The 13,880-nt window shown below is 36.2% G+C and overlaps 1 protein-coding gene across 1 annotated transcript in view; it reads right to left on the bottom strand.

Moving 5' to 3' along the window:
* Nucleotides 1–365: 365 nt before the first annotated feature.
* Nucleotides 366–13,880, bottom strand: part of LOC113231823 (opsin, ultraviolet-sensitive-like) — a 45,019-nt gene continuing 31,504 nt past the window's right edge. Inside the window, exons 2-3 of the mRNA XM_026466357.1 lie at nt 2,516–2,646; nt 366–1,599 (exon numbers count right to left, since the gene is read on the bottom strand). Coding sequence (XP_026322142.1) covers nt 578–1,599; nt 2,516–2,646 — 1,153 coding nt within the window. The 3' untranslated portion in view covers nt 366–577. The remainder of the gene's footprint in view (nt 1,600–2,515; nt 2,647–13,880) is intronic.

Genomic DNA, 13,880 nt, shown 5'->3' on the forward strand with positions numbered 1-13,880 from the left:
GTGTGGTAAATTCAACTCTATACCGTTTACTATATAAGAAGGGTTCAAAGTGGAAAACTTACTGTGTTTCTGACTGTAGGTATACCACCACAATAATAAATAAATAAAATAGTATAATTTTAATGTGGGGTTGAATTCGAAATGTTTTGTTTAGAAATTGCAGCCATAAAATGTAGGTACAAAGTATACCGGAATGTAATTAATCTGTGTAGGTCGCTACAGGAAAATTTGTATATGTACGGTATTTATAATCAGTTATAGTCAGTGGTAACCTAAGTATAGTAAAATTTAGTGTATAATGTATTTGGTGAAACAATCAATGTACTCGTATCTATCTAATGCAAACAAAATGAAAATGTAAGTGGGTAATAATAATCGAGCATTAAATAACAATGAAATCACTAGTGAATTCCTAAAAGTGATGCCTACATAAAAATTATATCATATTGATATAATTTTTGCAGTGCAGTTGCGCTTAACATGAAACCTTATTGACTAGATTCATGTGTTTTAAACAATTATCACTCTTATTGAATTAATAATTATTATACTAGGTATTTAATTATTGCTTACTAAACTAAATTATTTCAATGTGCGATGCGACACTTCTGGACGAGCTTCTATGGAAGCTTTTCTTTTTAGCGAACTGCGGTTTCGCGTACCACGATGGCGGGCTGACAACATTCTCTTCGAAGCTCTTCATGCTCTGCGAGCTCTCGCGCTCCAGCACCCGCGACGACACAGTTTTAAGTGCTGCGCTTTTGTCATTTGTGTCTCCGTGTTGGTATGGTATATCTTTCATCTCGACCACCTCTACGTCTGTATCGCTCAAGTCTTTGCTAGGCCTGTGCCCCTTAGTCGTAGCCTCCGTTACATAGCCAAGCGTCTTCATAGTATTCATACGTTTGGACTTGTCCATGTATAGCATTTTTTTAAATTCCTTTCGAAATTTTGGATGAGTAATTATGTAAATGAATGGGTTTATGCATGCGGTCGTTTTGCAGAACAATGCGGGTATCATGGAAGATAAGGGCGTAATCAGATCCTTCCTGCCAAATATACCCAACAGAGCGACCACGGCGTACGGTGTCCATGATATAAAGAACATAGCTATAACAGCTATAACAAGAACTGCTAGTTTTATTTCAGCCTTTCGCTTGGCCTGTTCTTTAACATGACGTGAAGAGAGTCGGTGCTCCTGATTTTTGGTGGCAATATTTCTGTCGAAAGCTACTACACGAAATATACTTAAGTAACAAAATGATATAGTGCAGAAGGGCGCCAGCCAGGCTGCACAAAAAAACACGAAAATGAAATATTTGGGTGGTGCATCTTCTGTCAGATAATCGAAACTGCAGCTGGTAAGGTATCCCTCGGGGACGTAGCGACCGTAACCGATGTCAAGTGCTGGTATGATGGAGAAGATACATGCGTAGATCCAGGCGCCGACAGCCAGCAACCGCGCTCGAATGGCGGTCAGCGCCCGCACTGCTTCCAGCGGCCGCACCACTGCCCAGTAACGGTCCATAGCGATGGCGGACAGCGTGGCAATCGACGTAGTGCCAGTCAGTCCACCGACGAAACCATAAATTAAGCAACCTGAAACAATTGTTACACAACAATTAATGTCAACATTTCAGTCATCCATCGTCAAATAATCTGTCATGAAACATATTTGAAGAACATAATCTCAGTACAGAGTACTAAAAAAACCGACCTCATAAGTACGTGGAATTACGTCTATTTGCTAAGTTTCATTGAAATATCCCCTAGTTCGCCACTATACAGGACTTGATATTGGAGATAATAAAAATAGGTTCTCACTACGACACTACTCAAAGTATATCGAGAGAAAAACGCCTTGAATTAGAGAAATAGCAAAATCAACTAAATAATTGCTAAAAGTAATTGCTCCTAAATTAAAGTTGGCGCTATTTATAAAAATGAATCTTCATGCGTGAACAGCCACCCTCTGAGGTGGATGATTTTCTTCAAAATGAAATGGGACCACTATGGAGGTACCCTCTTTCCAACAAAAAAAGAATCATGAAAATCGGTTCACAAATACCGGAGTTATCGCGTAACATACATACAAAAAAAAAAAGAAAAAAAAAGAAAAAAAAAGAACATACAGTCGAATTGAGAACCTCCTCCTTTTTTGAAGTCGGTTAAAAAAGAGATTCATTTGTAACTTTGTAAAATTGATTTACGTTGATCTTACAAAGTTCTCTTATTTGAGTACCTATTTCAACTAAAACTTGCGTCGGAAGAGCGTTTTAAACGATAGGCAAAGTAATGAATTTCTACACCAAAATTCAAAACCGAAGCTACTAGATTATTATTTACAATGATAGATAATTTATTTAAAAATCACTAACAAAAATAAAAAAAACGCCTGAAATGATAAAATGTTTTAAAGTACCTACCGCAGGGCATAGAATATAAACATTTCAAACGACTAATTAACTTAGTGTTTCGTAAATCTTTTTCGAAAGTTTTAGTTTTCATATCTCACCCGTTTTTCCCAAGGCAGGCCCGAGATTGAAAGAGTTGAAGATGAAGACAGGAGCTTTGGCCAGCATGAGGAAATCGCTGAGCGCTAAATTCGCTACCAGGATATTCCCCGGGGTCCGCAGCGATCGACATCTGGATAACAAACATATTAAGGAGCAACTTTGAGAAAAAAATAGGAGCAACTTTGAGAAAAAAATCTAACAAACTTTTATAATAAAAAGGATGGTAACAAACAACGGCATTCTTAGTATTGATTACATTCAACTCTATACCACCTACTATAAGACGGTCCAAAGTACAGAAGTGTCGAGAGTTATGGAAACTGACAAGTGGCATTAGACGATGTTGTGGTTTCATAAGCAAACTTAACTACCTACTGGAAACGAAGTAAAAGTTTACAGCTACCTACCTACTCAACGCAAGCATTTTAGTCACGTATCACCAGTTCTTAATTTACAAGTAAGTATTCTTGAAAATCATTAAATCTCTGATGTTTTTGCCGCTCATTACTTTTTTCCAGAATTTTGAGTGTAACTTAAAGATTTTTGCGACTTTGGTCCTTCAAAGCTTACCTTCGGAGCCGGCGCGACATTCGGTACAAGTTGTTTAATTACTACGGAAAATGAAAAAATGCGTGATTTTGTGGAAACAAAATGTTTACAGTAATAATACTCGAGGCAATACATAATATTAGGATAAGAAGGAAATCGTAGCATGTAGGTACCCTACTTATCTAACCTATTTCTATCTTTAATTCTAAATTTATACTTGTTTTTGGTTCCTTTTCATTACTTAGCAAAGGTTTTGCTGTTGTACATTATTTATTAGAAAAAAAAACTAAAGGACATTGGAAATGAAATCTTTTCGGAGAATCGCGTGTACTTGTTTTTTGTTTCAAACAAACCAACGTTTCGGGCCCTTTACAGGTGCCATAGTCATTCAGCGGTGACTATGGTATCTGTAAAGGGTCCGAAACGTGTAACAATCGCGAAAAACTAAGAATTCGATACATAACGACAATTTATCTTTTTCCTATAAGCAGAAGAACCATAGATATAAGCTATCCACTGCAACACAGAGTTGATCTGCCGTTAGTTTAAAGTTACGACGAGCATAGTAGGTATAATACCATAACAATATTTTTAACGATTATTAATGCAAAGATGGAATGCATAGGAAAATTTCTTCGAGCCGGTGGAGTTTGAACCCACGACCAGGCTGTACCGTAGCATTGCTCTTCCCTTAGTTCGTTTTCAAAAATCTCTCAATAGATGTCACTAGCGGTGACGAATACCGAAAACCAACACAAAGATCCAGAACAAAACCACATAGGAGCATTTCGACAGCCCGGTAGCTTGACCTGTGGCTCAGTTGGTAAGAGTAACGCTACGGTGCAGCATGGTCCTGTATTCAAATCCCATCGCGTCAAAGAAGAAATTTTTCTGTGTTCGACCTTTGTATTAATAACTAACTGTATTAATAAAACTACTAGAGTTATTTCACATTAAACCTCAATAATGCTTAATATTTTTAATGTCCATGCAGTTCCCGCTGATCTGGAACCAAAAGAGAAACATAGAAGCTATCAGCTGCTTATCGTCCCGCGCAAGTCGTAAAAGTCGACTGAGGGATTGGGTTTAATAGGTTTGTCCTATATGTAGGCGACAGGCTGGCAACCTGTCACTATGATGCACTACGTCACACAAGGTTGTATACAATCTTAACCCAAAGATTTGCCAGATGTGGTTATAGTTGCACTGTGTCACTTAAAGCTCTGCCTTACCCCTACATGGGAACCCAAAGGCGTGTCTGTCTAATAATAATGTCTGTCACGTACGATCTTATAAACGAAGTCTACAATTAAGTAGAACTGTTATTGACAAAGATTATATTGATTTTAAATTGTTCTAAAGTATTGCGGACAATGTTCATCCTCCTTAACCCGAGTTAACTTATTCGAAACTAAAACTCAAACTTCAGAAACTAATTCATCCGGATTGATTGATTGGTCGCCTTATATCATCTATACATTTCAATTTAATTAAGACTTCTAACTCATTAGTGGTGATTGTTAGACTGTCTGTTGTGTATTTTGCGAGAGTTTGATCTTGTCGACGTACCTAATGTAGTAATTAACTAATATCAAAATACCAGCTCTGTAATAAAATCTGTACCTGTACTTATTTAGTGTACTAAAACGGTAATCGTATTATAGAGGCGTGCCAATTACCGAAACAAATATGTGTACCTACCTGTCTATGTTTTGCAAGTACACACTGTCAAGTTGCAAATGGTATTTTCACATGCGTTTTCTGGTCTTTGTACCAAATAAATATTCGGATAATTTTATCGCCAAGAGAGCGGCGTAATATTTAAAGATGGTCAGGTAGAGTAGAGTAGGCAAAGGGTGCGTTTTACGGTGCTCTTGTTTGTGTTGGGCCGTATTAGGTGAAGGGATTAGCTGCAACTGTTTTTCAGGACAAAATGTTGAAAGCCATCGCCGTCAATTTAAACCTTTAGATCTGGTGGAACCGAGGAAAGATAATCCATCGCTTGTGACTCTTGTGGAAAGAATTAATTAACAGAAATCGGAATGGGCATAGTACTAACCTAAACTTCAAGTAAGACACATAGACTGGATGATATCTCCATTTCATTAGGTATGAATATTTTTACTTACAAATACAAACTCATTACTGCTCTGTAGTAAAGCAATTACTAGTTACACATAAAAATATAGTATAAAATATAATACTATAAATCCATAATTCCATAGGGCGGTATAACGTACTTTACGTATCGAGTTCTTAGGTTTTCGCGATTGTTACACCTAGGAAATAAAACTATTTTTCCGGATTTAAATCGCGTATATTTGTTTTTTTAAACAAACCGTGACCATGGGACCTGTAAAGGGCCCGAAACTATAACTTACAATATTGAGGCATTCAGCGCAAACGTGGTGTAACCGCATCGAATGCATATAGAAATTAATGAGGGATTTAAATTTAGCCAAATTTATTTTATTACATATAAAAGTAATCATCATTATTTCAGTCAAAAGATGTCCACTACTGAACATTGGCCTCTCCCGAAGAATGTCACAACGACCAGTCCCGGGCCGCTTAGTACATCCAGCGGATTCCCGCAGCCGTCACCAGATCATCAGTCCACCTTGTGGGTGGTCTGCCCACGCCGCGTCTACCGGTACGTGATTGCCACTCGAGAACTCTTCGGCCCCATTGGCCATCTGTTCTGCGAGCAATGTGCCCTGCCCATTGCCACTTAAGTTTTGCAAATTCTTATGAATTCTTGCGGATATTCTCACTGATTCGATTCGACCAATATAGTAATAGTATATAATTATTTATAGAAATTGAAAATAGCATAAAAATATAAAATAATCATAATTTAGTATCATTTAAAGTAATATATAATATTGTAGAAACCAAATACTTTTTTAAATCAATTATTATTGTGGGTTACATCACTTTTGCACTGATATATTCAATTAGGATGCTTTAGCATTATCTTGATACTTGTCGAGAGCCAGTTCAGGTTTATAAAACATGTACTATGGGAGGACACCACAGTTAGTTGCGCGGCGATGTTAGCTTTTATTGCTTGGCCGGCTCACCCCGATCCAGCTTTTTTATGATACCAAGTGACCCAACGAAGAAGTCGTGCGCCTGGCGGTAAGCGACACGCCTGTCCATAATAGATGCAGTTGCAGTGCCACTCAGACCTTTATTTAAATCACAAAGAATACCGTATAGGATGGAAACTATTACGTATGTAACGTATAATCTCAGCTTTATTTCCGTTGTTTCTTTTATCTCACCTCGTGGTCTATCAACTTCTCTGACGTCAATAAGGATCAAAGCCTGAAAAACTCCCGCCACGCCCCGGCAGGGTCCGACATGAAAGAATATCATAATGATTGATCTAAAGCCACTGCGATCATTAATATGCCGACGGCGTAATAAATGTTGACCCACGAACTTGTGGCAATAATGAATCTTTCTTGGTTTATTACTTGGTCAATCGTGAACCGGACAACGTAAAGCCGATTCTTCTGTTGCAGCTATAAAAAGGTTTTATTTAAGCGAAAAGCTATATGAACAGTATAAATATAACTAACTAACTCTTTTGATAGCTAACTATAGATATTTGTTATTTGATAGAAGTTATTGTACCTAGATAGTAGCTGGAAGAAGGTATGGTTCCGACTTCTATTGGCGCGATGGATAGTATGTGCAAGTCCTTTTGTTTCGCTGATTGATTATGTCACTCGTTAAGAACAATTTGCACATTAGTAGGAACGCTTAGATCTGGACTTATTTTTTTTTTGTTTTCTATATTTCATTTCATTGGAAGAACCGAAATTCGTATACTTAGGCGTCGTTCAAAAAGTCATTCAATATATTTATGTAATTTATAAGTAACTTAATGTTAAGGTGTTCTAAAAGTAAAACGGCAAATGGTTCTTTAAGATCGCATGAAAAAACATGAAAATTAATACAACTTCTTTTCAGACGACATTTATTTCGTATGTTTTTACTCTATAGCAATGGGAGTAAAACGAAAGATGATAATCTCAGTACAAAGTACTAAAGAAACCGACCTCAAAATTTCGTGGAATTACATCTACTAAGTGAATAAGTTTTATTGAAATTGGTTACCGGATAGTGTGTGAAACCGTATTCATCCCCTAGTTTGCCACCCTTTTGAGGACCAATACTGAGGAAAGCTCTTTCCAACAAAAAAAAATCATCAATATCGGTTTATAAATGCCGAAGATATCACGTAACATACATAAAAAAACAGTCGCATTAAGAACCACGCCCTTTTTAAAGTCGGTTTATAATAAGAAGTAAATACAATATACAACTATTATTTGAAGTCTTGGTAATAGATACAGTCAAGAGCGGTATAGAGCTGATTTGTTGATTCATACCTTAAGGGTTCTTCTTTCTACGAGATAGACATTTCTAAATGAATATAATGCGTGATTACAATGCAATCGACATAAAAAATAATTAAAAAAGTTTATTTGAACGACCAATATGCGTGTAAAGCTATATATCTCAAATAATAAATCTTTGTTATATTGTTTCCTTCCCTAACCACAAAACACAGGACACATAAACCCATGGGGTCGATCAAGAAAGGGTCGTTCCTCGAAGCAGTTTTTATGAGAGTACTGCAAGAACTACGTCAACCTTCCAATTATCGGCATTGATAAGGAAAATATACTAAATATTCTTTACTTACTAGTATATTTCAATTAATATTAATCGAGAACACTTTTCATTATGTTAATGATAAATTAATAGTTTCAGTATGTGTATAAATATTTTTACAGGATCCACTCATTAAGGACACATTTTATTGTTTATCTACACACATATCATAAACTCTAAAAAATGTGTTCAAAAACCGCAAATTACGACCAACTTAATAGTAAACAATTTTGACAATTTCACACGTTGTTTGATATCGAACGATATGATAATTGGGGCCGATTCTAGTTTGTCAATGAATTAAAAATAAAACTACGGTTGTGTGACATGCACGAGAAAAGTTTTTATTTGCCGCCATTTCGCCAGTCGTAACATGCGGTTCATGAACACATCACAGAGAGCTTGTAATATGTGTGTAGATAAAGCAGTGTATGTAACAGTACATAGTTAGGCATTAAGACACTCGTGAGATGTTTTTATGAGACTCGCCTGTTGGCTTGTTTCATAAACCCTCACTTGTATTTTATGTAACAGTCACATAAACTACTATTATAGGCAAGATTTTTTTTTCTCAAACATGCTCGGAAATGTCTGCATTAGGTACTTTAAAAAAAACCCATGAAGTTTGTGAAGGAGCGTGCAACTGTTTGCCAGTCTAGGCCGGCCGGCAAAATAAGAATGAAAATTCCTGTTAAAAACTTTTAAATATTTATCTACTAACAAATTAGAGTAGTTACGCGTTCGTGAAACGCGCGATTGCATCGCTACGCAACGATGCTATCGCGCGTTTGTATCGATGCAGTCGCACATTTGCATCGCGCTTAAAATCCCCGCGCGTGTGTAAAGGTAGACGATTAGTAACTGCATCGACTGTAAGACTAACAAAAACAAAGACTGTAACTCTTAGACTAACAAAGAGCTATGTAAGCAGACTAAAGAATGAACTGTCATACAGCCAACTGCTCATCAGTGCTCATTTTTGTGCTGCTTATACTTCGCGAAAATGAGTTCTAGTGAGAGAGCGAAAATGCAATAACGGACTGTACTCCGCCTAATTTAAAACAAGAAGTAAAACTTGTCAAGAAATATTAATTCATTATTTTTTACTTTTTCTATTATACATTCTCCTTCATTCTTTCGTCCCTATATCCTCGCATTGTTTGAGAAAATCACTATACTCTAAGTGTACCGCGGCGGAATGTGGATTGCCGTACTCGTGTAACAAATATAATTCTCACTTGGCCTGCAATCATAACTCTTTTTTAATTGTGACTACCTTCGTAAAGCTAGTTTCTTAAATAACATCATCGACATTATGTTTAGAAAAATTAAGATGGCTAGTCAAAATACTATTTCTTACGATTAGAAATCTAGAATATGTGTTTGCAAATTGTAAGAAATTTTAAGTACGCGGTCTCGCCTTATCCCACGTCGCACGTACGCGAAGAATGGCCGACTCTGGCAAGCGGAAGGATATCCCCAAGCCATAAGATAAGCTCACTAGGTTTTCTTTGGATCTCGACATTCCGTGAACTGAATATGTCCCTAATTTTCAGCAGTGCCATCTTTACGCATGTACTCACTCTTAGCCGCCGCGTCAGTATACCAACGGATTAATAGAAACAAGTATCATAAAGTAGAATCGCTGTCAGAGTTCGGCTGTTAAACGTAGACAGTGACATTTGGGTAATAATAGTAAATTATTGGTACTTTTTAAAGTATAAACAGACAAAACTATTTCCTACAAAATTGTTTACAGTTACCGATAATTCAAATAGGTAGTTTAGGTAAAAAAAAACTGTGTTAATGACATACTAACTTATAAATTGACTTATCATTCTGTGTATAACCTACTTTTGGGATTTGAAGCTTGGAGCAGTGTTTGATTTCGGTGAGCAGATTGCCCAGCAATTAAATATTTATTGAAAACGTATCTGAATACGGCGGCGTCTCCAGGGGCGATTTTTTAACATGTGACAAGGACTTTTTTGCCTTTTCTTCGACACTTAAGCTTTAAGCAATTATTTTAAATGTTATAACTTAATTTCAAGAACTTAATTTCAAGTTTGTATGGGTTAAGGGTGGCAACGTGTATTTGCGTAAGAATGAATCTGCGCAGTACGTGCTGATTAAGTCCATTGAGTGTTTGTCAAAATTAAACTAATATGAATAACCACTGCATTGAATGAATGTGTTTTTTGTCTGGTCTAGATATATCTCTTTTTCGTTTGTTTTGCTACATCTGCTTAACTAATGAATTAATCTATATTATTAATTTTGTAAATTTGTAAGTTTAAATTAAATTAAATTAAATATTGTATTCAAAGAATGTATAAACGCTCTAATCCGATTGTTGCAGTTCGCACTCATGGACGCTGTATTATTTGTAAATTATATGATACTAACTAAATACAATTTAATATGTTACTATCAAAACGTTAGAGGCCTTAGATTGAATAACGTACAGGTTCGTGAGGAAATATTGCGAAATAACTACGATATTATTATTTTCACAGAAACTTGGCTAAACAACAGTTTTTTCGACGCCGAAATATTTGATGACAGGTATGATGTGTATAGGCGGGACAGGGAAAGCTCACCTATGTGCAGTTCTAAAGAGAGGGGAGGAGGGGTTCTAATCGCTGTTTTAAAAAAGTATTTATCGCGACGAATGAATGAGTGGGAGAGTGATTGCGAAGATGTTTGGACTCAAATTATATTAAATAAATCAAGAGTGTTAAATATTTGTGCTGTTTACCTGCCTCCTCCGGTATCACAATCTATTCTGGACAACTACCTGGTAAAGTCGTGCGGTGCTTGTGAGAGTGATGGTGAGACAATTATTGTGGGTGACTTTAATTTGGGAGGAATAATATGGAAAGCTGATGTTGATCGGGGCCAAAGTTCACCAACTGGTTATGAAAATCGTTCTTTGAGGGGCAGTTTCATAGATTTCATGTCTTTAAATAATCTTGTTCAGCTTAACCATGTCTCAAACAGCGGCAATCGCATTCTTGACCTTGTTTTAAGCAGCATGCCAGACATTAAGATTTATGAATGTACTAGACCACTGCGAAATATTGACAAACACCACCCCCTTTGGACATCGACATTGAAATCACTACAATTCCTAATAAACCTCGCAATTCAAATACAGAACCTAAACCGAACTTTCACAAGGCTGACTATGATGCTATCAATCTGCAACTGGGTAAAATTGACTGGAATGATTTATATGAGCGGTGTGTTGATGTGAATGATATGGTTAAAATATTTTACGAGCATTTGGATAGAATTGTTAAAGAATGTATACCATTATCTTGCAAATCTAAATTTAATAAATATCCAGTCTGGTTTTCGCCAGCTTTGATAAACTTACTAAAGCTTAAATACAAGTATCATGTTAAATTCAAAAAATACAGGAATCGGCTCGACAAGATAGAATTTGATTATTTGCGCGAAGACTGCGATGCCCTAATGCGGGAGTGTTACAGAAATTACATTAATTGAATAGAAACGTTAATACTCAGCAATTCAAAGTTTTTCTGGACACATATTAAAAATAAGCGTAAGAACGGTTCCAATTATCCGCCATCTATGTCTCTAAATAACACTACAGGATATGAAGGAGGTGAGATCTGGAACCTTTTTGCAACTCACTTTTCTTCCGTGTACGAACTGCATACTGGTGGTGATGTTGATTTGGATGAGGTGGGCATGATGGATGCGATTCCGAATTTAGTGATTGAATCTCACTGTGTGGAATATAAGCTCAAGCATCTTGATTTAAGTAAAGGTTCAGGTCCTGATAACTTTCCGCCAGTCTTTTTTGCAAATTGTGCTGAACAACTAGCAGTCCCATTGACCATTTTTAACAAGTCTGTTACTACGGGAATATTTCCTGACACTTGGAAGCGTGCTAGAATTGTGCCAATTCACAAAAACGGAAAAAAGGACTTGGTTACGAATTATAGGCCTATTTCTATATTGTCCACCGTAGCAAAAGTCTTTGAGTCGATAGTATATAGTCATATGTTTAGGCATGTCAAGAATAAACTATCACCGAATCAGCACGGATTTATTAAGAAGCGATCTACGGACACAAATCTATCCCAGTACATTGATGATGTAGCATTTGCAGTCGATACTTCAGGACAAGTAGATGCAATATATACCGATTTTTCCAAAGCTTTCGATAAAGTTAATCATCGTATATTGATAAACAAATTAGCTCACTTCGGGATTAGGGACTCCTTACTTCAATGGTGTCAATCATATTTAAATAACAGGTGTTCTAGAGTTGTAATTGATGGTTATAGTTCAAATCCTTTTAATTCATGCTCTGGAGTGCCGCAAGGTTCAAACCTTGGGCCATTGTTCTTCATTATATTCATTAATGACATTGAAAGATTGTTTAAGAACTCGATCTGCTATTTGTTTGCTGATGATGTTAAAATAATGCGTGTTATTAAAAGTCTCAATGATGCTGATTTGTTGCAGGCTGATATTGATAGACTCATTGATTGGTGTCACATTAATAAAATGTATCTGAATTCGTGTAAGTGCTTCCATATTAAGTTCACATTAAAACGTAAACCTCTCAGTACCCAGTACAATATCTCAGGTGAAACTCTTAAAGAAGTTTCTAAGATACGAGACTTGGGTGTAGTGGTGGACTCCAAGCTTAAATTTTCTATTCACATTGACAGTATGCTGGCCGCTGCTAACAAATCACTAGGATTTATTTTTAGAAATGGAAAGGAGTTCAGGAAGGTTTCCACTACCTTATTACTATTTAATGCCTATGTCAGAAGTAAGCTTGAGTACTGTAGCGTTGTGTGGTCCCCAACATACCGAGTCCATGTTGAGAGAATTGAAAGAGTCCAAAGAAGGTTTCTACGACACCTGGCGTACCGCTTCAGGCCGCCTCATGACGTAAACTGTTACAGTGCCCGACTTGAGCACTTTGGCATGCAAACTTTGAATGGTAGGAGAAATACTTTAGGCTTATGTTTCTTACATAAAATTATGAACGGCATGATAGACTGTCCGTCTATTCTCAATAAATTTGGTATGCGAGTACCCCCACGTCCGCCTCGACAGCCGCGTCCTTTATTTCATGTCCGTTTGTGTAGAACGAATGTAGGAAAGCATTCGCCAGTCCCCCGCCTATCTAGTTTATATAATCGACTGTCCGGTGAAGATGAAACTGTTGACATATTTTGTGATACATTATATAAATTTAAGGAAAGAACAATTTTGTAGCTTTAGCTTAGGTTTAATTAATTTATTATTGTTATTATTGGATTTAAATTATTATTATTATTAATTTTAATTTCATTTTATCGGTAGACATTTTTCTTTTTGTACATTTAAATATACATGTAAGTGCATGCTGTGGTTGCCTATAATTGAAGTTGCAACTATATGTTAATTAATAAGTATTTATTGTTTTGTATACGTTAAGTTGTAAACTTTGTTGGCAATCCTTAATAAATAAATAAATAAATAAATAAATAAATAAATAAATAATGTAAATATGTTTTGTGTTGGAGAACGAACTATTTTGATTTGTTTTATTTATATGTGCGTGTGTGAACTGACCTTCGCATCACAGACTTATACAGACACAGAAAATATGCTATCCACAATAAAATGCTTTCTCTTTTTTTATGGGACACGCCCATAGCTGTGTTAATGCATGTAAATTCGTGTTCGTTACATGCATAGGCGGTATCTTCATACATAATACATACATAATAGTAAAATATAGGTGTACTTTATGAATTTTAGGCTCCGTGCCAGTCTGTCCGCGCCTCAGGTCGACTCGACACTATTTTAGTTTTAGTACCTACCTATACGAAATTGGTGGAGTAGGCACAGAGGGTCTCAGTGTGGACTGCACCTTATTTATTTATTTTTTATTATTTTTAAATTTGACCTCTGTCTCACGTGATGGAAAGTGATTTCTTTATTATTTTATTTATTTGAATTAGGTCGATCAAAGTTGACGTGTTTTGTTCTCCGTTCAATAACGAATATTATTTCATCGCATTACTCAAATACATATACCAATAACACCATCTACGTAACAACGACGTGAACTTTTGTTTAATAGATTGTTAG

The sequence above is a fragment of the Hyposmocoma kahamanoa genome, unplaced genomic scaffold (genome assembly GCF_003589595.1).
Source record: "Hyposmocoma kahamanoa isolate Upper Pololo Valley unplaced genomic scaffold, ASM358959v1 66, whole genome shotgun sequence".
NCBI lineage: Eukaryota > Metazoa > Arthropoda > Insecta > Lepidoptera > Cosmopterigidae > Hyposmocoma > Hyposmocoma kahamanoa.